The sequence below is a fragment of the Macaca fascicularis genome, chromosome 14 (assembly GCF_037993035.2).
Source record: "Macaca fascicularis isolate 582-1 chromosome 14, T2T-MFA8v1.1".
Lineage (NCBI taxonomy): Eukaryota > Metazoa > Chordata > Mammalia > Primates > Cercopithecidae > Macaca > Macaca fascicularis.
In genome coordinates, this window is record NC_088388.1 from 56786277 (window position 1) to 56809942 (window position 23666).

A 23666-nucleotide genomic window follows, 5' to 3' on the forward strand; every position below is an offset into this window, starting at 1 on the left:
TATGGCTGCCCTACTTTCCAGGATGAGTTGCAGAGACTGTCAGGGCCCTCCTGGCCTCTCAGGGTTCCACTGCACCCCTCCCCCGTCTGCTATCCTGTTGGGGTGAGGCCTCGCAGACTGGCCAAGGAGTCTTTGTGGCCAGTTAAGAAGTCAAGAAAACCTATGTCAAGGGCTGCATGGACTGGCTCCCAGTGAGGGTATCACTAATACTACCATGGGTATGTTCCTGGGGAGTAAAGGCCCAAGGATAAGGAGCAGGAGTTACTTAACAGGGGCTTCATGACCACAACAGCCTACGAAAGATACTCAGGGCCAGGCGCAGTGGCTCACACCTGTAATCCCAGCACTTTGGGAGGCCAAGGTGGGCAGATCATGAGGTCAGGAGATCGAGACCATCCTGGCCAACATGGTGAAACCCCACCTCTACTAAAAAATGCAAAAAATTAGTGGGGCATGGTGGCGCGTGCCTACACGCCCAGCTACTCGGGAGGCTGAGGCAGGAGAATCCCTTGAACCAGGGAGTTGGAGGTTGCAGTGAGCCGAGATCGTGCCACTGCACTCCAGCCTGGGCGACAGAGCAAGATTCCGTCTCAAAAAAAAAAAAAAAAGAAAGACACTCGGTAGAGGGTTTGTGTAGCTGTTGTGGTGTGTGAATGTGTCCCTGAGATGCTTGTCATGCTAAATTAGGTTTTATTTGTTTCTAGGGGAGCCAATGTGTCTTGTCTCAGGAGCTCCCTCAAACACTGGATGAATTTTGTAGCCCTCATGGCATCAAATCAGGTCCAGGTCTGACAGCAATGTTGAAGATTTTACCATGTAGAGAAAACAGCTTACCAGTGACATTCCTTCTTGCTGAGGGAGGAAGTGGGTATAAAGAAGTGTCAGATGTGTTAATTAGAAAGGCTTTTTATACAGCAGGCAGCATGTGGCATGGGCAAGGTGGTGTGTGTGTGTGTGTGTGTGTGTGTGTGTGTGTGTGTATCTTCTAGTCCTGGTCTATTTGATGGTGTTAGGACTTCATAAAGACAAGGCTTGCTGATGTTTTCTGAACTCTGGATGGTACAGACAGTGGAGATAAGCCTAGGATAGTTCTTTTTAGAAATGATTTTCAGTATCTGCAGAAAAGAGCTCCAAAAAAATGGAGTCACTTCCATCTCTCCTTCCAGGAGAGATGTTTATTTTTTTAAATATGTTATGTTTATCTTTTTAAATATTTTAAATTTAGTTTTCAATTACAAAAGTAGTGCATGTTTCAAATGGCACAGAAATGTATACAGTAAAGATAAAAGTTTTCTCCACAGCTCCCTAATCCAACTCCCCAGCAGTAATCCCTGTTATAGTTTGCTGTGTTATTTTTCCATAACTGTTTTTATGCACATATAAAAAGGACATTTTATATATTCATTCAATAAATATTTATTGAGCACCAACTGTGTGCCAGGTACCATTCTAGATACCAGGAATCCAGCAATAAAGAAACAAGCAAACATCTCAGCCCACACAGAGTTTACAATTTTAGAGGAAGAAGGTAGACAACCAACCAATAAACAAGGAAAGATACTACTATCATGTAGCAGAGGGCGATAGGGATGTGGAAAGCAGGCCTGCAGGGAAGTGGAATGGAAAGTGCCAGGCCAAGGTGAGGGGTGAGGGATGAGGAGCCTACTCCCCCAAAGTGCAGACTGTGGTCAGGGAAGGCCTCATTGCAAAGTGTCATTTGGGCAGACCCAAAGGACAGTAAGAAGCAAGCTATGGAGATATCTGGGGGAAGAGAGTTTCAGGCAAAGGAAACAACAAATAGGAAAACCCCAAGGTACTGGAAGGAAGGCCAGAAGGATGAGAGCCGAGAGAGTCAGGGAGGGAAAGCAAGGGCAGAGGAGTAGCAGAGGGAACTCAAAACCAGGGAGGACCCTGATCCTGAATCTGATGAGAAAGGAAGCCAGTGGAGGGCTTTGAGCAGAGGAGTAACTGACGTGTTTTCAAAAGATAACTTTGGCTACTGTGTTGAAAATTGACTATATGTTTACGTATGAATAAACATATATATATATATATAATTTAAATAGGCTGGATGCAGTGGCTCACATCTGTAATCCCAGCACTTTGGGAGGCCAAAGTGGAGGATCACTTTAGGCCAGGAGTTCAATACTAGTTTGGGCAACATAGTGAGACTCTGTCTCTGTCTCACTATGTTGGTTGGTAGCACCTGTAGTCCCAGCTACTCAAGAGTCTATGGCGGGAGGATCATCTGAGCCCAGGAATTTGAGGCTGCAGTGAGCTGTGATTGTGTCACTGCGCTGCAGCCTAGGTGGCAAACCAAGAGCCTATCTTAACAAAATAAAAAACAAATATCAATACAATTTGAATAGTGCTATGTGTTGTTTTTAACTTAGTGTAGATCAAGAACATCTCTCTAACATGATAGAAGAGCAACCTCATTTCTTTTACAGCTTCCCAGGCTGTATTTGTTTGAAGACACCAGTACTGATTAGCCCTACCCCTATTGGTGAACATAGAAGTTATTGCTAATTTTTCTATTGCAAATAGCGCTCAGTGAATATTATTCTTTTACACATGGCCAATATTTCCGAAGGATAGACTTGTAAAAGTACAATGGCCAACTCAAAGAACTTGTATACTTAAAATTTTAATAGATACTGCCAAATTACTTTCCCAAAAGATCATACCAATGCATGTTGCTTCCAACATTGGAGTGTTTATAGCCCTACATCTTTGCTAACATGGATTATTTATCATTGATCCTTTTTGTTTTTGCAAATCTGATAAGCAAAAAAAAAAAAAAAAAAAAAAAGTCATTTTAACTTGGTTTTCTTTATTAGTAAGACTAAGCATGCTGTCTTATGCCTATGGTCATTTGGATTCCTTCTTCTGAGAACATCTATATTCTTTGCCTATTTTTGCATTAAACTGTTTATCCTTTGAATATCATTAAAAAATAAATTTTAAAGTCCTAACTTACACCAGAGAAAATAATCACTTCTGACCAATTGTATATTTTCTTTCTTATTGTTATTTTATATAGTAAAGTCTCATTAATTTGGCATTTGGGGACTTTGGGGACAGCCTGCTCTCCAAGTGACCTTTGTACCATCTGTGATCAATTTTAGCAAGATGGCAAAAAAGAAATGATTATAGTCTCCAAGGAACAAATTTCTTAAGCTCTACAGTACTTCATAAAGTTCTTAATGTCTAAAGAAAATTAACTATATCACATGGACGTCTAGCTATTGTACTTTCATAATACCAGCTAAAAGATACATTATTTAAGAAATACACCGGATAATATACATGTGTGTATGCGTGTGTGTGTGTGTATATATGTTTGTATGTATGTATGTATGTATATATACTGTATTTGGTTGTTTTTAAAACTTGCTGAGATTTTTAGAAGAAACAATCCAGACAACTGGCAAACTGGGAAGTATTTTAGTGCCTGGGTTCTTGAGAGACTAGGAACATTTAATTCGGTTTGTAACAGCTTACTGCTGTTCCTCTGTAGCAACTGAGAAACATTAATTCAACTAGTATTAATCGAGTACCATTCTGTCCACTCTGTGTGCTTGGGATGAAGCAATTAAGAACATAATAATCAAAGGGCCTATTCTCATGAAGTTCACACTGTAACAGAGGAAAACAGAAATTAAAAAGTAAAGCGATAATTTCAAAAGCTTAAGTGCTATGAAGAGAATAAAACAGAGAGGATTAGAGGGAGGATTACTCTCCATAGGGTGGCCAGGAAAGGCTCTCGGAGCAAGTGACTAGGAGCAAAGTGGTCAAGCACCAAGGCCTAAGTGAGGAGGAGCAGCTGGCGTGCAACGTGCTGATGGTAGGGCCTGGGGGGTGTGGGGGAGCTCCGTAATGGGGGAGGATCAGCAAATCCAAAGGGCCTAAGGCAGGAAGGAGCTGAGCATTTCCTTCTTCTTTAAGATTATTATTATTCTATTTTTTAGAGACGGGGTCTTGCTATGTTGCTCAGGCTGGTCTTGAACTCCTGCGTTCAAGTGATCCTCCCACCTCAGCCTTCGAGTAGCTGGGATCACAGGCGTAAGCCTCTGTGCCTGGCTCAGATATTCTATTCTGAATTCTTTCGAAATTGAGAAATGATTTGGAAATGATCAGGCAGAGATTTCCTTTCTTGTTTAAACTGAGGAAAATATAAAATCTGTATTAGCACTATAGACCAGTATTTGACCAATATTTAACACACAGACTGAATAGGAAATTCTTTTAATTAAAAAAGTTTTAAAAACATGATTGAGTAAAATGTTGACATGCATTGAACGCTGACACTGTGTTCAGCCCTGTGCTAAGTACTTTACCTATATTATCTCATTTAATCCTCATCCCAAGTCTGTATTAACTCATCCCGTTTTACACATAAAGAAACTTGAGACACAGGATGACAAGCATTTTCCACAACATCACCCAGCAAGTAAGTGTGGCAGAGGCAGGATTGAAATCCAGATCTGATTTGAGTCTATTCTTTTTTCCTTTTTTCTGGAGACAGTCTTGCTCTTATCACCCAGGCTGGATTCAGTGGCATGATCTCAGCTCACTGCAACCTCTGCCTCCCAGGTTCAAGCGATTCTCCTGCCTCAGCCTCCTGAGTAGCTGGGATTACAGGTGCCTGCCACCACGCCTGGCTAATTTTTGTATTTTTAGTAGAAACAGGTTTCACCATGTTGTCCAGGCTGATCTCAAACTCCTGACCTCAAGTGATCCACCTGCCTCAGCCTCCAAAAGTACTGGGATTACAGGTGTGAGCTACTGCACCTGGCCACGAGTCTATATTCTTCTCAATTTGAATGTCCTCACCTCTCCTGGGTTCAGCCTGTGCCCTGGGATCATCTTACTCATGCTGTACTCATATGCATAGCCCTCCATGTACCAACTCTGTGGGGAGTGCTGAGGAGGCCTAGGTAAGTAAGATACCATCCATTGGGTCACACTTAACCCTCCAGGGAAGGGTCAGAGATGCCTTCCCCAAAGAGAGAAAGCCTACGTAGAGTTTTGAAGGATGCATAGATGATGGCTAAGTGGGGAGGAGTATTCAGCCCAAGGAACAGCCTTGGGAAATGAGGAAGAGCAAGGTACGCACAGGCGATCATTGACATGTCAGTGTCACTAAACCTGGAGTACCAGGTAGAATGTGGTGGACAATTGGGTTAATGGGAGGGCATGGCCAACTCATGGAGACCTTGGATATGTTGCTAAGGAGCCTCAACTTTATCTCTAGGTGACATGTTGCCATTTACTCAGGAAGTGTCCAGGTCATATGTGTATTCTAGAAAGATCTCTCTGACTATACTGAAGGGAGCAGAATTAGAGGCAGAAAGACCAATCTGGGGGCTTTTGAATATGTTGCCTATGAGATATTGAGAACATGCAGGTCCTAGATAGAGAAACAGCAATGGGTTAGAGAAATATTTACAAGGAAAAACGAGCAGCATTTGGGGATGACATGGATTGGGGACTGAGAAGAGGAAAGAGGTGGGCTGAGCTCAGAGGATTCTGATTTGGCCTGTGATCCTGGCACTTGCTTCCCATACATCCCTCATCTCACCCTGCCCTGTTTCATATGCAGGAGGCACTAAGAAAAAGGCAGGAGGTTGGTTGAATGATGAAATGAATGTGATCACTGGGGAAGAAATAATCAAAAGAGATTTATCGGAGAAGCAGGAAAAAATAGGTTCTTGAGAGAGCATGAGAAAGGATGAAAAAAGATACATAAAAGGAGGCTAAAGCCTGAGTATTGAGTCAGAGAAACTGAAAGGAGTGCAGGAAGGCAAGGCAAGGAGGTTTTTGAGCCAGGGAGTGAAGCAATCAGAAAGAGATTATAGAAAGGTGCATCTGATGGTAGAATGGAAAGAGTGGAGGCAGGGAGGGACAGAAAGTCAGAGGGAATCTTGGAAGGTTACTGCAGCAATCCAAATAAGAGATGGTGAGGATCTAAGGGACATTTGTGCCAAGGGGATAGAGAGAAGGGACACAGCTGTAGGACGCTGCCGCTGAGTGACAGGGCAGTGAGGAGAGAAGCCAGGGAGAGCTGTGATTTGGAGCCTTGTTGACTGGGAGAATAGAGATGCTTCTATAAGAGGAGTAAAGCCAGAGGCCAGGGAGAGAAGTGCTCCTTGGGCAACAAGATTTCTAGGCAGAGGTGTCCATGGGTGTCTGGGAGTCCAGCGAAACAACTTCTTCTCTTCATGCCCAGCCTAACTTGCCTAATCCTGAGTCTGTCCACACAGGCTCAGACCTGTCTCCTGTTTAAATGGATGGACAGCCCATGCCTCTAAGGCCACGCCTGTATCTTCCACTCAAGCTGGAGCCTGTCCTCTCTCAACTTCTTAAAAATATTGCCCCTGCTATTGTCCCCATCGACCCCTCCCATCTCAGAATTCTTCTCCTCTGCTAGATCATTTCCAACATCACACAAACCCATCTCATGTCTTAAAAACCAAACAAACCCTCCATTGACTTCATGCATCTCTATAGCTACTGCCTCATTTCTGTGTCCCCCATTCTGTGTAGAACGAAACTCTTTGAAGGAGCCGTAGTCATACTGTCTTTGCCTCCTTACCTCCCATTTCTCTTCAGTCTGATTTTCATGCCTAACCTCTCCACAGAAACTTTTTCCAAGATTCCTAACCACCTCTGTGATGCCGAATCCAGTTGCCTTTGCTCACTCCTCATTGAGGCATTCTCTCCGCTCATCACTCCCTCTCCTGGAAACAGTTTCTTCCTGTGGGTTTCAGACACAACACACTTCTGCTTCTCCATACCTCACTGGCTGCTCCCTTTTCATTTTCAATGCTGGTTCCAGTTCCTCCCCTACTTTCTGATTATCCTAAGGCTGAATCCTTTGTCCCCTCCTCTGTCTTCATACTCTCCTTGGTGACCTTACCCAGTGCCATAGCTTTAAATGCCACCACATGCTGGCAACTCTGAAACTGCCCTCTCCAGCTCCTTTGTCCCAGAGATGTTGAACATTTAAGAACGCACACACACACTCTCTCTCTCCAAGTAAAACATATATGGATGTTTACTTGTTTATAAACTATATACTTACACTATTGGCTAGTACACTGTGTTCATCACAGAAGACAGAACAAGATAAAGATTAAATAAACACATTTAAAACTAACTGGCTAGCATCTTAAGGTAGAATCTTTACAATTGGGCAAGGTTCATTATTGACAGTGGTGGTTGCAAATCCATTTGTCATATAGTCTTTTTGACCATTGCTAGTGCTTTAGGTGAACTCTTGACAGATTGGATTAAATTGTAACTGTTTATGTCTCATAATGTAGTTTGACAAAGAGCTAATACACTAATGCCCCCTTATAGGCAGTTTTGCTTTCTGTGGTTTCAGTTACCTGGGTCAACTATGGTCCAAGAGTATCAAATGGAAAATTCCAGAAATAAACAATTTGTAAGTTTTAAATTGCCCACTCTTCAGAGTGGCATGATGAAATCTCGTGTTGTCCTGCTCCATCCTGCCTGGGATATGAATCTTCCCTTTATCCTTCGTACCCATAGTGTGTACCCTCCCCATCCTGCCTGGGATATGAATCCTCCCTTTATCCCGCGTACCCACGGTGTGTACCCTCCCCATCCTGCCTGGGATATGAATCCTCCCTTTATCCCGCATACCCACAGTGTGTACCCTCCCCATCCTGCCTGGGATATGAATCCTCCCTGTATCCCGCGTGTTAGTCACATAGTAGTCATCTCAGTTATCAGACTGACAGATCACAAGAATGGTACAGTACTATAAGATATTTTGAGAGACCACATTCACATAACTTTTTATTATAGTATGTTGTGATAATTGTTTTATTTTATTATTATTGTTAATCTCTTGCTGTGCCTAATTTATAAATGAAACTTTATCATGAATAAGCACGCACAGGAAAACCCCTAGTGTATATAGGGTGTGGTACTCTCCGGGGTTCCAGGCACCCACTGGGGGTCTTGGATGGGAAACCTCCGCTCCACTGTGGACACAGGTGGCTGCTGTGCTAGGAGCAGAAGATGCGCCCGCGGGTCCTCTCCTGTGGTGCGGACATGGGTGGCTGCTGTGCTAGGAGAAGATGCCGCGGGCCTTCTCCTGTGGTGCGTACGCGGATGGTTGCTGTGCTAGGAGCAGAAGATGCGCCCGCGGAGCGCGGACACTCCTGTGGTGCGCATGGGCGCGCGTCATGTTTACGCCCTTCAGTCGAGTGTTCTTTCCAGGAATCCATCAAAGCTGCTTTCTATTTTGTGATGGTTAGTTTGGTTAAAACACGATAATATAGTCAGGACATCTCATTACCCAGGCATAGCTAAGCTGTCACTGTTCTCTATGTATTGAGAGGCGAGAGTCAGTCAGTGCCTTGCGCCTGAGTTGTGGGTACCAGTGCTTCTCTTTTCTTGGCGACCCTGGCTCTTCACATGTGTCTTTTGCCTCACAGAAATGGAGACTGGCTGAGAGGCTGCTCTTACACCATATTCTAAACCAGGGGAGCTTCGTTTGTTTCTTATTTTAGGTGAAAATTCGTAGGCATGGGTGTAGAAACGTGCTCCCACCGGTGGATCATCTTGTCAACCCCTGAGGTGTAGTATTCCGCCTCAGAGACCACCAGTAGAATCCGTGCCATCTTAGTATCTGCACTTGGATGGCCAACTGGCATCTCAAAGCTTCTTATCCTCCCAAGCATCAAATCAAATCAAACCAGCATCCTCCCTCCCAAACCAGCATCTCAGTAAGGGGCACCTCTCCTCACCCAGTTGCTCAAGTCGAAAGCCTGAGTCATCTTTATCTCTCCCTTTATGTCATGTTCCTCATCCAGTCCATGTGCAAATCCTGTCAGCTCTGCCTTCAGGTAATTTCCTTTATCCGACCAGTTTTCTCCTTCTCCGTTATTGTTACTGCTCTGTTTCAAGCCACCATCATCTCTTGCCCAGTCTGTTGTACCAGGCTCTGAACTGTTCTCCTCAGCCTTGCCTGGCCTTCGTCTGTTCTCCACACAGCAGCCAGGACATCTTTTAAAAACATAAATTAGGCTGGGTACAGTGGCTCACTTTGGGATGCCGAGACGGAGGACCGCTTGAGCCCAGGAGACCCCATCTCTACAAAAAGTTAAAAAATTAGCTGGGCATGGTGGTGCAAGCCTGTAGTTCCAGCTACTCAGGAGGCTGAGGTGGGAGATCACTTGAGCCCAGGAGGGTCAAGGCTGCAGTGAGCCATGATCATTCCACTGCACTCCAGCCTGGGTGACAGAGCACAACCCTGTCTCCAGGAAAAAAAAGAAAGAAAAAAGAAAAGAAAAGAAAAACATAAATCAGACTGTGTCACTCCCCCATTTCAAACCTCCAACATACTTTGAGTAAGTTCTAATTTTCTTACCATGGCTTTTAAGCACCCGTGTGATCTGGCCCTTGCTTGCTTTTTAAAGTTAATCTCTTATTGCCCTACCCGCTTATGCTGTGTTCCTACTACACTGCCCTTCTTGCTATTAGGCAATCTCATTGCAAGGCTATTTCCTGTTTTTTGTTTTGTTTTGTTTTGTTTTGGTCTTTGTTTTTTAGACAGGGTCTTGCTCTGTCACCCAGGCTGGAGTGCAGTGGTGTGATTTTGGCTCACTGCAACCTCCGCCTCCTGGGCTCAAGCTATCCTCCCACTGGCATGCACTACCACACTCAGCTAACTTTTTAAGGTGATTTTGGAGAGACAAGGTCTCACTATATTTCCCAAGCTGGTCTTGAACTCTGGGTTCAAGCAGTCCTCCTGCTTCAGCCTCCCAATGTGCTGGGATTACAGGTGTAAGCCACAGCGCCCAGCCTATTTCCCACATTTTATTCTGGTCTCTGTTCAGAAAGGCCTTTCTTGGCCACACTTCTAAAATAGCATACATACAAACTCCATCCCTACCCCTTCTTTGTCCTCTTACCCTGTTTTCCTTTTCTTCATCATACCACTACTTGCATTTGATTACATATTTGTTTGCTCATTGAGATTTATTGCTCATTTATTTACTTCCCTGAGAACCCCATTAGAACAGGGTCATATCTGTCTTCTCTGCTAGAACGGTACTCAGCACATAATGAGTGCTCAATAAGTACTTATTGAATGAATGAGTAAATGAATCTTCACAGGGACAACAGATGAAATCCCAAGGATAGCAGATAACATTAAGAGAAAAGAGGGCAAAGGGCAAATCTTTGGAGAAATATTTAAATTGAGGGCAAAAGAGGCACTCTAAAAGAAGTGAAATCTCAACTCCAGTTAACTAGGCATGGAAAGAACAGTGTGCATTTGGGAACCCAATAAGGAAGAAGGCGTCAAGCTGGGCTCATTTCTGTGCCCTAACTATAGGAATGTTTTTAAAGAGCAAACCTGAGCACAGGTCAAAAACCTGGACAATGAAAAATCAATCTCTCAGCCCAAGAAGGCACTGTCCCCTGTTATCTTGGGGGCAGTCATTTAAAGAAAGCTCAAACCAGGATCCTGAGGCCAGCGCTGCCTGGGGCACCAGCGCTTCTGAACTGGGACAAAGCAGCAGCCCTGGGGCACCCTGGGAATCCGTGTAGGCTGCTTGTGGCTCTTCTTCAGAAGTCAAGGCGTGATTCTTAAGAAAACAGTCCAATGCTAGAGGGTGACCCCTTTTATTAGGTTCATCATCTGAGCCACAGAGAGACCATAGTGTTTGTCCATAGCCTGAAATACTCAAAGGCCACAGTGCTGAAAGAGGCCAAGGCTTGAGGCCTCTTTGTCGCCATTAATCCTCATCCTGCTGGTCTGTCCCTTTTGCATCAGAAAAGCTTTCTCATATCTTTTTTAAAGAAGGAGAGAAAACAGCTGTGTGGGATTTGAGAATGAGATTTTAATGGTCACTGAAGGCAGACAAAAGCTTTGCTGTGATAGTGAAGTGTTCTGGGGGCAATTGACTCCTTTGTCCTGGGCAGCAAAACAAGCTGGCTGCTGAAGGAGAAGAGAGAAGCCACTGGAACATGTGATTGAGGTCTCCACAGGCCAGATTCTCAGCACATTTGCAAAGAGCTGTTTTCAGGCATCCCTTCATGATATTTCAGAGTCACCTTTTAGTGTTTAGCTCATTTTTACCTTGTGAAAGAATCAAATATATTTGGGAGGTGCTTGGCATGAATTATTTCTGCAGGCCTTTCTCTCTGGAAGGAAAATGGAAATGGTGACTGACAATATGAGTTTGTTTATGTGAAGCAGGCCTTTCATTGTGAGGAAAAAGAATTGGTGCCCTCTTTTCCACAGGGCAGCCTGAAGGGTTTCTCAGCCCTTCGAGCAGTTAAGAAATGGCACAGAGGTGGGATATTGTGAGGTCTCTCTAAAGGTTATCTTGCAAAGGCTGTGGAGGTTGAAAGAGTTCTCAGGAGCAAGGGACAGCAGAGCAGCAGGAGCCTGTCCTGGTCCCCAGCTCAGTGAGAACCAGGCCTGGTGGTGTCCACCTGCCGAGGGCATCTGTTTTCTGCCAGAGGAACCATGATGGAACAGACCATGGTGATGTGACTCTAAGTTATGATTAATGGGGCTGTTGGAATCATTGTCACCATATGGGCACTTTCCCTTCCATGGATGAGTATTATAAAAACAGCTCTTCTTCAAATAGAAATGGCTGAGCAGAGGGGCTCTGGACAGCCTTGGTTTTACCTGCTTTCTGCCAGTCTTCATGACAGGCAGGCTCCTTAGAGCCATGAAGGAGTTATTCTCTGATTCACTGGCCCACTACAGACACTGAAAGAGTCAAGTGGGACATAGGGTAAAACGTGAATTCCTAGTACAGAATTCAGCCCAGCTTTACATGAGAGCTGGGCTGGAACCAGAGTGATATGGAAACCATTATCCAGTAGGGCTGCATTTAGAGAAGAAGTCTGGAATTATACTCTGTTTGCCATCAATCTCATTATAATATTGTTTGCCAATAAAACAAGAATTTGGTTCACTTTTAATTTTTTAAAAATATAAAATTGTGGTCAGCCGTGGTGGCTAATACCTATAATCCCAACACTTTGAGAGGTTGAGGCAGGTGGATCACCTGAAGTCAGGAGTTCGAGACCAGCCAGGCTGGCATGGTGAAACCCTGTTTCTATGAAAAATACAAAAAACTAGCCAGGCATGGTGGTGTGCACCTGTAATCCCAGCTTCTCAGGAAGCTGAGGTAGGAGAATTGCTGGAACCCGGGAGGCAGAGGTTGCAGTGAGCCAAGATCACGCCATTGAACTCCAGCTTGGGCAACAAGAGCAAAACTCTGTCTCAAAAAAAAAAAATATATATATATATAATTGTATTTAAATGATACATGAATATTGTAAAAGAAAATCCAAGAAATATGAGTTTAAGATTTAGATATTAGGATAGACTTTATTGATTGGTTACATTGAATTGTAGAAATAATATTTAAAATGTGGCATATTTTAGCTTACCATGATCCAAAAGCCTGATTTTTTTAAGATTATGGAATGAATAATGAAAAGACACTTTTATTTCTTACAACAGAGACCTTTGCTATGTTTAACCCTAAGAGTATATATACAAATTACATTTGTAGAATAGGATGAAAACCGATTTCCCTTGTTATAGACACTGGAGAGCTGTAATAGTTAACTTTATCATGTAATTTTTTTCTATTTCTTGGCAGCTTACATATAGAGAATGTTTGTTCCAGTCAAACTCTCCTAGCCCCATAGAAAATCCTTGATAAAGTCTTCAACTGCACTTACATCTGCCCTTTTGTTAAATAACTTTTTTCCCTTTTAAACTCGAAGCTCTTGATCTTACAGTACCATAGGAGTATTTCACAAATTAGCTGTGGGACTTTGGCCAAATTATTAACCTCCCTAAGTCTCTGTTTCTGTAAAATGGTGCCAATAATAGCATCTAAATCCTTAGGGCTATGTTGAGGAATAAATGAGATACTATATGTAGAGCTTTTGGCATGGTGTCTGATATAAGTACTCAACAAATGTTAGTCATTAGAAATGCTACTTTGATGACTCTGTTGATGATGTTTGAATAGTAGGGAGCCAAATTTGGTAAGTTTGCTTCATATTCATAGCCTAAAATAAGGTACAAATCTACGTTTAACAGTACTAGAAATAGAATCAGAAGCAACGTTTATGAATTTCCTTATTTACCAGCATTTACGCTTTGTTGTATTTATTTTTTTTTCTTTGAGACAGAGTCTCACTCTGTCACCCAGGCTGGAGTGCAGTGGCACCATCTCGGCCCACTGCAACCTCTGCAATTGCAGAGTTCAAGCAATTCTCCTGCCTTGCTTCCCAAGTAGCTGGGATTACAGGTGTGCGCCACCACACCCAGCTAATTTTTCTGCTTCTGTTTTGTTTTGTTTTGTTTTTAGTAGAGACGGGATTTCTCCATGTTGGCCAAGCTGGTCTGGAACTCCTGACCTCAGGTGATCCACCCACCTCAGCCTTCTAAAGTGCTGGGATCATAGGTGTGAGCCACTGCTCACAGCCCATTGTATTATTTATTATGAACCTGAAGTGTGCTATTTTGTAAGAGTCTTGAGATCACTACCCATCCCAGCTGGCCACCAGAGAATGAGCTTTTCAAAACACAGCTTCTGGTCATCTTCCTCTCCTTTCTTTTCTTTTTTCTTTTTTAGAGAAGGGGTCTCATTCTCACTATGTTGCCAAGGCTGGACTCAAATTCTTAGGCTCAGGAGATTCCACCTTAGCCTCCCCAGTAGCTAGGACCACAGGCACAAACCACCATACCTGGCTCCTGTCCTTTCAATGATTCCTTTACCTGTGAGAATAAAATCCAAATGCCTGGCACTCAAGAACTTTTGAAGTCTGTTCCCAACCTTTTCTTTCCTCTCCTCCTGATTTAATGCATGAACTTTTAGAACCTGCCCCCTTTCCCACCTGTGAAGATCCTATTCATCCTTCAAGGCCTGATACAAATGTGACCTCCTCTAGGACACCTTTCAGGATGCCACCAAGCAGAATTAATAACACTCTGTTCTTCCAGGACTAGACCTATGTTCAGTGAATGATTTTCATCTCTATAATTGTTCCAACAGCCCTGTGAAGTAGGGAGATCCAGGATTTTTTTAAATCTCTCTTCAACCATCAAGTGCTTATGCTACAAAAATAATTAGAACCCCTGTGATCCCTGTTCTCAAGGAGCTCATGGTCTGGGGAGAGACAGACCTGTAAACCCCTCTTACAGGGCAATAAATATCATGCTGTGCAGAGGTGTGCAGAGAGAACTGAGGCTGGGCACACTGTGTATTCAGGGAGTTTGCATGCGGTGGGTGGTGTGGTCAGTGCCATCTATTTGCCTTCATCTCTAGAACTCACATCATCCTTCCTTGGCCTTTGTGTTCACACTGACCAGATTGTTTCCCTTTTGGCTAGTCAGTTGCAGGGCTGGGACCTATTATGATGGAGCACAAGAACGCTGCATTTTATGTCCAAACGGAACCTTCCAAAATGAGGAAGGACAAATTACTTGTGAACCATGCCCAAGACCAGGAAATTCTGGGACCCTGAAGACCCCAGAATCTTGGAATGTGTCTGAATGTGGAGGTAAGGATGTTGTCTGTTCCTTCCTACTCCTGCCATCTCTGATGTCATTGTTTAGACAGAAGGCATCTCAAGGACTCCAGACAATGCACACTCACCTGGGGCTTCCTACAAGTAGGGACCATGTTGGCTCATCTTTGGCTCACCAGTGCCTAGGTCAGTGCCTGATACATGCTGGGCAGATACTCATTCGAGCAAATAAATGAAGATGGGGTAGAATACACTAGCAGAAGAGTGTAAGTGTTGCAACTGCACGCTTTATTCACTGGAAATATATACACCTGAAACCTGAGTGATTTCCCTGTCTATAGGTACTGTTTTGAAAGTGTTAAAATGAAGAGAGGAGGTCTGGGGTTTTCTCTAGCTTTGGTCTCAAATTCATAGCTTTTTTATTTAAAACAAATATATCCATTTATTTTGTTAAAACTGGGACCTCCTCTGTGAAGAGCTTTTAATTATCTCTTACAAAATGTTAACTTTGAAGTCAATCTCAAGCTCTGTGGGCTTTCCTATTTGTTTTATTATTAAATGTCTTCCTTTTATTAAATGGGAGAAGGGCTGGCTGTATTGACACTCTGTGGGCTCCAGTGGCAAGTGTGATCTGAATGGTGATTTGTATCTGATGGCCATGACAGAGTGAAGATCCCCTGTGCTGCTCCCACAGCTGTCCTTGGAGTGACTCCCAGCCTCAGCTTTATTTCCCACCTAAGTAACTCCAGACTCAACTGCAAGGCTGTTTCTGGCTTAAAAATCAAATCCTCATATTGACTGTGTGACTCCTATAATATCTTTGGCCTGTTATAAAACTCCAAAACTAACTGCAAGGTTGATAAGGGGGGACATTTCAGCATGTACTTACCCTTTTATGTGACATTATTATTATTATATTTTCTTGAGATAGAGTCTCTGTCACCAAGGCTGGAGTGCTGTGGTGTGATCTTGGCTCAACGCAACCTCCACCTCCTGGGTTCAAGTGATTCTCATGCCTCAGTCTCCCAAGAAGCTGGGATTACAGGTGCATGCCACCATGCCCTGCTAATTTTTGTATTTTCAGCAGAGACGGGGTTTTGCCATGTGGGCCAGGCTGGTCTCAAACTCCTGACCTCAGGTGATCCACCCGCCTCGGCCTCTCAAAGTGTTGGGATTACAGGTGTGAGCCACTGCACCCAGCCTATGTGACCTTATTAAGAAAAATTTAGGCTAGGCATGGTGGCTCATACCTGTAACCCTAGTACTTTGGGTTCAGGATCACTTGAGCTCAGGTGGCTAACCCTAACCCTAAAGACCAGCCTGGGCAACATAGTGAGACCTCGTTTGTAGAAAAAATTAAAAAAAAAAAAATTAGCTGGGCGTGGTGGCACATGGTAATCCCAGCTACTCAGGTGGCTGAGGCGCAGGGATAGTTATTAAGCCCAGGAGGTCAAGCTGCAGTAAGCTGTGATTGTGCCACTGCACTCCAGCTTAGGCAATAGAGATCCTGTCTCAAAAAAAAAAAAAATTGACAGCAATAAGAATATTAGTAATAATGGTTATTATAGCTAGCATGTATTGAATATTCACCTATGCCAGGCATTATGCTAAGTATATTATATGATTTATGCATAATTCATATAATCATTACAACTCCACGAGGCTAAAGTGACTCTTTTAAGGTCACACAGCCAAGTGGAGAATGTGGAATCAGAACCCAGGTCTGACACGCTCCAGGCTCCTCCCAAGGGTGTGTGCTCTTGAAATGCTATCATATCTATAACTTATGGGGGAAAATAAGACCACTATGATTAATGGAGGGAGATGATTAAGAATATAAGAGATAGCAGACTTTGATAGCATCTTGCCAATGACTAATTCCTGAGGAACATGTGCTTTTAGAAATCCTTTTGTTTGTTTATGGTTGTGTTTCTTGTCCCAGGTGTAACATGTGTAAGATCTAACTTAGTAAATATTATTGTTAAAAGAGGGGAGACTCTTTGGGTCACCTTTTTTTTTTTTTTTTTTTTTGAGACAAGGTTGTGCTGGATCACCCAGGCTGGAGTGCCGTGGTGCAAATATGGCTCACTGCAGCCTGGAACTCCTGGGCTCAAGTGATCCTCCTGACTCAGTCCCAGAGTAGATGGGACTACAGACATGTGCCTCTGTGTCTGGCTAATTTTTAAATGTTTTGTAGGGAGGGGATTTCGCCATGTTGCCTAGGCTTGTCTTGAGCTCCTAGGCTCAAGTGATTCTCCTGCCTCAGCCTCCCGAAGTGTTGAGATTACAGGCATGAGCCATCAAGCCCAGTCCGGATCACTCTTTATATCACTAGGATGTAATCAGCTAGGTAAAGGGGTACTTCTAGATCTAATTACCAAATTGGTTCCAGGGCAGAGAACTCCCTCTCCTGCCTTGCAGGGGATGCCTAGGCAGTGTGTAGACCTAAGCCTGAAAACTCCCCAGGCCTTCCTATACTTTGGAAGCAGTTGACATTTGACTTACTGGTTTCCATCTTTGCACTGTGCTGTGTAGCCCTGTGTATAAACAGCAGGCACTCATGTGCCATTGACTAAGGGTCAGAAGCACCGCAGTGTTGACTGTGTGCTCTCTGACTGAGGTGGGAACTGAGGTCAGCACGGGGTGACAGGTTGGACTGAAGTTGATCTCATCTGGAGAGTTGGGGGCAAGGGTCTGCCTGGGGGCCTTGCTAATGTAAGGCTATTGGTCCTTCCAGGTCTGTGTCAACCTGGTGAATATTCTGCAGATGGCTTTGCACCTTGCCAGCTCTGTGCCCTAGGCACGTTCCAGCCTGAAGCTGGCCGAACTTCCTGCTTCCCCTGTGGAGGAGGCCTTCCCACCAAACATCAGGGAGCTACTTCCTTTCAGGACTGTGAAACCAGAGGTGAGCACTTGGCAGCTTGCCTTTTTCTAGGACTGGATTTCCCTTCTAAGTATCATGGGAGTCTGGTGAGGCTCCAGTCAAGCCCAGCCTGATGCAGTGCCCCAGTGGCTGGGGGTCCCAGCTCCACTTGCCCCTGCAGGATGTGCAGGGGGCACAGGAACTCACTGGACAAGCTGTCCTCCAGCCACCTTAGCCCCTTTGGACAGGCTGACAAGGGATGATCAGGCACCGATGAGCCAGTTGGTACAAAGGTTCCCCTGGTTCCTTCCTCTAGCCCTCCTCCATCTCAGTGCCCTGACCTAGAACATCCCCCCAATATCCCTTCTCCAGAACCCCACTCCAGCTGCCTTTTCCCAGGGAGCCCAACTCTAAACCCAACTCAGTTCTGCAACCGCCTGCCCTCATACTCACAGATATGCTCTGCATGAAGACTGGAGTTGTGAACATTGATCATTGATGCCTGACTCTCCAGAAACTCTTTGGAGATACACACATATCTTGTCCCTCTGGATTTCTCTGTTTCATGAGCCCCATCCAAACTGCCTATTTAGGGATTAAGTGTTGATTAGCCCCAGATTGGTAGGAAAGCCCTACTTCATTTGCACATAAACATTTCTTTCACAAACTTTAAAATCTTTGTGCTGCATTTGATTAAAATAATCTTTCCTTTTTTCATTCTTTTCACCCTCCCTTGCCCCACAGTTCAATGTTCACCTGGACATTTCTACAACACCACCACTCACCGATGTATTCGTTGCCCAGCGGGAACATACCAGCCTGAATTTGGAAAAGATAATTGTGTTTCTTGCCCAGGAAATACTACGACTGACTTTGATGGCTCCACAAACATAACCCAGTGTAAAAGTAGGTCTCTCTCTCTAAGGCTTTTCACAGTTCTGGCTAAGAAGATATGTGTCTGGGTCCAACTCAGAGCAGGGGGCATGGGGCAGAGGTCCCAGGTTCACTCAGAACCACATAGATGTTGAGTCCAGCTCACAGCCATGCAGACCAGCGTGGAGAGAGAGCAGGGCCTGACTGTGCAGAGCGACTCATCTTTATTGATCCTGGCTACTTCCTCAGGCACACTTACAAGCTGTACTTGCCTTAATTTCCTTCCTGGGGCATAATTTCAGCCCACCCTTGCTCAGCATGCATTGCCTGAGGACCTGTTACGTGCCCAGCATTCTGCCAGGACTTGGTTGATATCAAGCAGAATAAATCAGCATCGCTGACCCTGCAGGGAGCTCAGGCAGTGAGACTGCAGAGGAAGGAGCAATTGACTCTGTCTCGAGAGATAATGAAAGGCTTCTGGAGGGTGTGAGAAGGTTTTGATGGAGACGATGGGGAAAGAGCAGGAGAAAGAGCCTTATGTTTGAGAGAGCAGCTGAGGGAAGCACAGATGGAGGAAAGCAAAAGGCCTTTTGGGAGGAGACCCTTGGATCTCAGGCTAGAATGCGCTAAAGGGAGTCTCAGGCAGACCAGGAGGCAAAGCCTCGGATAGATGCTGAGGAGACCGGTTAGTGTTTTATAGGAAGGGGGAAGCAAATCATTTAAGGACTTGCTGTCTAGGCTTTTTTTTTTTTAAGCCATCATTTATAACCAAAATTACAACAAAAACTCTCCAGTAAAGGCCAAAAGTAAATCCCAGCTAATCTTTAAGACAGCAATCAGAGAAGCAAAGAGGCCCCCGCTAAACCAGAGGAGCTTGGGACTGAGGGGGGCAGTAAATCATTCGAACTTTATGACTGAAAGGTCACCTGGTTTTCTATTGCAAGGAAGTCCTTTTAACAACATCTTTATAAGTAGCCTTCCATCTAGTCTCTTCTTGAATACCTGCTATGACAGGAAGCTCGCTACCTCATGATATCCTAGCTTGTTGGTGGATTGGACTTTGGAAAGCTCACAGTGTTAGAACAAGATGAATGTTCCCTTGTCTTCCACCACCTGGCCGTTGGTTGGCCCCATGGGAGCCTTATGGCACAGTTCCTAGGGCAGCCGTTCAGGACTGAAGGCAATTCTCTGCCCCATGGCTCCCCCTTCCTCCTCTTTTCTTCCAAGAAGAAAAGCCTGTTTGTTTTTTTTCTAGTAATAATAAATCCCAGTTGTAACTAGAGATGGAAAAAGTAATCCCTTCAACATCTTCTCTTGCACAGATTTACCTGACAGTATTAAATAATGAGCTCCTTGAGAGTAAAGACTGTGTCTCTCTCATTTCTGAGCTCTCAGAGCTTTGGGTGACATTTCTGGGATGAGTGGGATTAGATGAATGAAGATGCAGCTGGGTGCTGTGGGTGAGGGAGGGGTCTGTGCATGCATGTGCAGCCTCTGCCTTTGGTGCCAGACATAAGTATCCAGCATGCCCTGTACCTACTGATAGCTAATTAGAATTTTCTTCCTTCCTTAAAAATAAAAAATGGGGGCCGGGCGCGGTGGCTCAAGCCTGTAATCCCAGCACTTTGGGAGGCCGAGACGGGCGGATCACGAGGTCAGGAGATCGAGACCATCCTGGCTAACACGGTGAAACCCTGTCTCTACTAAAAATACAAAAAACTAGCCGGGCAAGGTGGCGGGCGCCTGTAGTCCCAGCTACTCGGGAGGCTGAGGCAGGAGAATGGCGTAAACCCGGGAGGCGGAGCTTGCAGTGAGCTGAGATCTGGCCACTGCACTCCAGCTCGGGCGACAGAGCCAGACTCCGTCTCAAAAAAAAAAATAAAAAATAAAAAAAATAAATAAATAAATAAAAAATGGGTTGGGTACAGTGGCTCATGCCTGTAGTCCTAGCACTTTGGGAGGACAAGGCTGGGATAGCTTGAGCCTATGTGTTCAAGACCAGACTGGGCAACATAGACCTTGTCTCTACAAAAAAATGAAGAAAAAAAAATTAGCCAGGCATGATGGTACTTGAATATGGTCCCAGCTTCTTGGGAGGCTTGAGCCCAGGAGGTCAGGGGCACAGTGAGCCATGACCGCACCACTGTACTCCAGCCTGGGCAACAGAGAGAGACCTCATCTCAAAAATAATAATAATTTTTTTTAAATTAGAGGTGAATAAAAAATAAGATGTGATCTTAACCAGAGAGAAAAGTGAAAAATGTATGTCTGTCTTCATCAAAGTTCTCTGAAAAAGGGTCAGATAGTCTCCACAGAGCAATGAGCTCTGTTCCCCCTAGTTTGAGAGACCTAGAAGTTCTGTCTCATGGGTTCCTCTGACACTTGGACTTGGTAAATAAAATACTGAAAGCTAAATTTATCCTTTTGTTCACAAATACCTGCCCTGACTGTGAACGCTTTCAGGCTAATGAGAAAACGGTGCCTCGGGAACTCAGAGGGGTAGACTGCTTGTGGGGAGTTTAATGGTTTGGCTCCCACAGGGGGCCCTGAGGGTTACAGGACAGACTCATTCCCAGATGGTGTCATTTTCATGCCCCATTCCTGGGTGGCAACAGGGATGCTGCAGGGCTCAGCAAGCTAGCGGTGGTCAGGACAGAGACGACAGTGTCGTGCCATAATTCAGGGCATCTCCTTTTCCAGACAGAAGATGTGGAGGGGAGCTGGGAGATTTCACTGGATACATTGAATCCCCAAACTACCCAGGCAATTACCCAGCCAACACCGAGTGTACGTGGACCATCAACCCACCCCCCAAGCGCCGCATCCTGATCGTGGTTCCTGAGATCTTCCTGCCCATAGAGGACGACTGTGGAGACTATCTGGTGATGCGGAAAACCTGTGCGTCTCACTCCCTGCCTCCCTCCCTTTCTCAGGCCAGCTGGGAAGCCTAATGACCTGCTCCCCAGGCTTTCAATGTGAGGAGCAGGCCTAGAACGTCACCTCCATATTAGAGCAGAGGTGAACATGAGTTTATAGAGTTGGTGAGAAACAAAATTTAAATGAAAGCCACACACTGAAGCGTCTTGCTGGACCCCAGAGGTAGTGACCCTGCAGGTCAGTCTTCCCCTCTGTGCTCACTGGGGTGTTTTGGACCCTCTTCCACAAGGACCCGGAGAGCCAGTGAGGAGCATGCAGTATTGGCCCCAGACAAGGCCTCATACTGAGTTGCAACTGATGGCTTGGGGACTGACCGAGCCTGGCCAGGTGGGGACCTGTCCTCCTATCCTGATTCATGGTCCAGTGTCCATAAAGGAAGACTGCTATCAACACGGCTTACGGGCAGTGTAATGAGGGGCTCTGCAGCCAGACTGCCTGGATCTCTGTCCCAGTTCCACCTCTTATTAGTTCTATGATCTCGGGCACACATTCTGAATCTTTCTGCACTTCAGTCTTCTCATCTGTTAAAAAATGGGGCTAATAACAGTTGCTACCTTATAGGGTTATTATAAGGACTAAAGGAGTTCATAGTTGTGAAACACTTAGAGTAATAGGCCAGGCACAGTGGCTCACACCTGTAATCCCAGGCTGAGGGAGGAGGCCGAGGCAGGAGAATCGCTTGAGCCCAGGAGTTTGTGACCAGCCTAGGTGAGACCCTGTCTCTATAAAAAATTTTTTAAAAAATTAGCTGGGCATGATGGTGCACGCCTGTGGTCCCAGCTGCTCGGGAGTCTGAGGTGGGTGAATCGTTTAAGACCGGGAGGTGGAGGATGCAGTGAGCCGTGATCATGCCACTGCACTCCAGCCTGGTTGACAGAGCCAGACCTTGTCTCAAAAAAGAAACAAACAAACAAAAAGAATGATGATGACACATGAAGCCACTATATCGTTTGCTCTCCTTATTAGTGGTTAAAATGTCTGAAGTTAAGTATAGATTTAAATCCTTGTTTTACCACATACTGGCTATATGACCCTGGGCAAGTATGTAATCTCTCTATTAAAAAGGTAACAGTTGCACCAACTTTCTGTGGTTTTCAGAAGATTAAATGAGACAAAGCCCATAAATTGCCTAGCACACTGCCTGGTCTTAGGCAGCAAATGGTGGTGATGATGATTAGATGACAACAGGTCAGTTCTGGAATGGGAGGCCCTCACCCAGCTCCTACAGTGAATGGTACAGTCTGGGCTGCTGCTGCTTACCAAGCCCCAGGTCTTTCCGGCGTAGCCTCCCCTGGGGGTCCATAATTACCAGCTGAATCTACTCTATTTCCAGGACCTTTGACTTATGATAGCTCAGCTGGGCCTGAAGAGCTCTTGAGCATAACTTATTGTACGGTTTGAATGTTTAGAAAGATGAGCATCTACTGTATGCCTGATCAGTGGTGAGTCTTAAACCCCACCCCTCTCCGACTTCCCTTGGCAGCTTCATCCAATTCTGTGACAACATATGAAACCTGCCAGACCTACGAACGCCCCATTGCCTTCACCTCCAGGTCAAAGAAGCTGTGGATTCAGTTTAAATCCAATGAAGGGAACAGTGCTAGAGGGTTCCAGGTCCCATATGTGACGTATGATGGTAAGCACAGCCTGCAGCACATGGAAAGAGCCTCTCTGCTTTCAACAGAGCCAACTTCGGAGCCAGCTGGCAAACTGCTGACAAGCACACATGCTCAGAAAGGCAGGCAGGATGAGGGGAAAAGACATTGCTGACTCACAAGTGCCAAATTTTAACAGGCATTTGGGGACACTGACAACAGGAGGAAAAGATGTTTTAGAAAATATATTAAAAGTGAGCATTGCTTGGTGAGTAAGAACATGGGCACTGGAGTCAGATTGATCGGCCTGGCTATGATTTCTTCTGTGACTTTGTGTATGCATCTCTAAGCCTCATGTTCTTAATGTGTGAATGAGGATAATCATTAGACTTATTTGAGAGTTCAATGAGAGTTCCTAAAGGACTTGAGGCAGTGCTTGGCACATAGTAATTGTTCAGTAAATATTAACTTCTTATGACTGTGGCTTTTATTAGATAGAATCCTGAGGTGGGGAAGGACCTGAGTTCTCGTCCTGGCTTTTTCACTGACTCACTGTGGGATCTTGGGCAAGTCAGATGACTTCTGGTTTCATTTTCTTCATGTTAGATGAAGAGTTGGCCCATCTGAGCCCTGGGGCTCTACCTAGCTCTGAGACTTGGTTGGCAAACATGGACTAACAGCATAAAATGAACTGGACCTTTGTCCTGGAGGACCACACAGTCCTGTGGGAGAGGAATCATCTGTTTCTTCATGAGCTTATTTGTTCATCTAGACAACAAATATTTAATGAGCATCTACTATGTCAGGCATTGGGCTAAGTGCTGGAAACAACATGGTTAGTGACA

General features: G+C 44.8%; 1 protein-coding gene across 24 annotated transcripts in view; it reads left to right on the forward strand.

Moving 5' to 3' along the window:
• Positions 1-23666, forward strand: part of SCUBE2 (signal peptide, CUB domain and EGF like domain containing 2) — a 76314-nt gene that overhangs the window by 44635 nt on the left and 8013 nt on the right. For 20 of the 24 annotated variants that reach the window (XM_065528585.2, XM_015435137.4, XM_065528581.2 and 17 more), the window contains 5 exons: positions 14416-14586; positions 17291-17458; positions 18161-18322; positions 20990-21187; positions 22710-22862. In XM_065528585.2, coding sequence (XP_065384657.1) covers positions 14416-14586; positions 17291-17458; positions 18161-18322; positions 20990-21187; positions 22710-22862 — 852 coding nt within the window. The remainder of the gene's footprint in view (positions 1-14415; positions 14587-17290; positions 17459-18160; positions 18323-20989; positions 21188-22709; positions 22863-23666) is intronic. The other 4 variants (XR_012423405.1, XR_012423407.1, XR_012423406.1 and 1 more) reach the window with 1 other exon arrangement.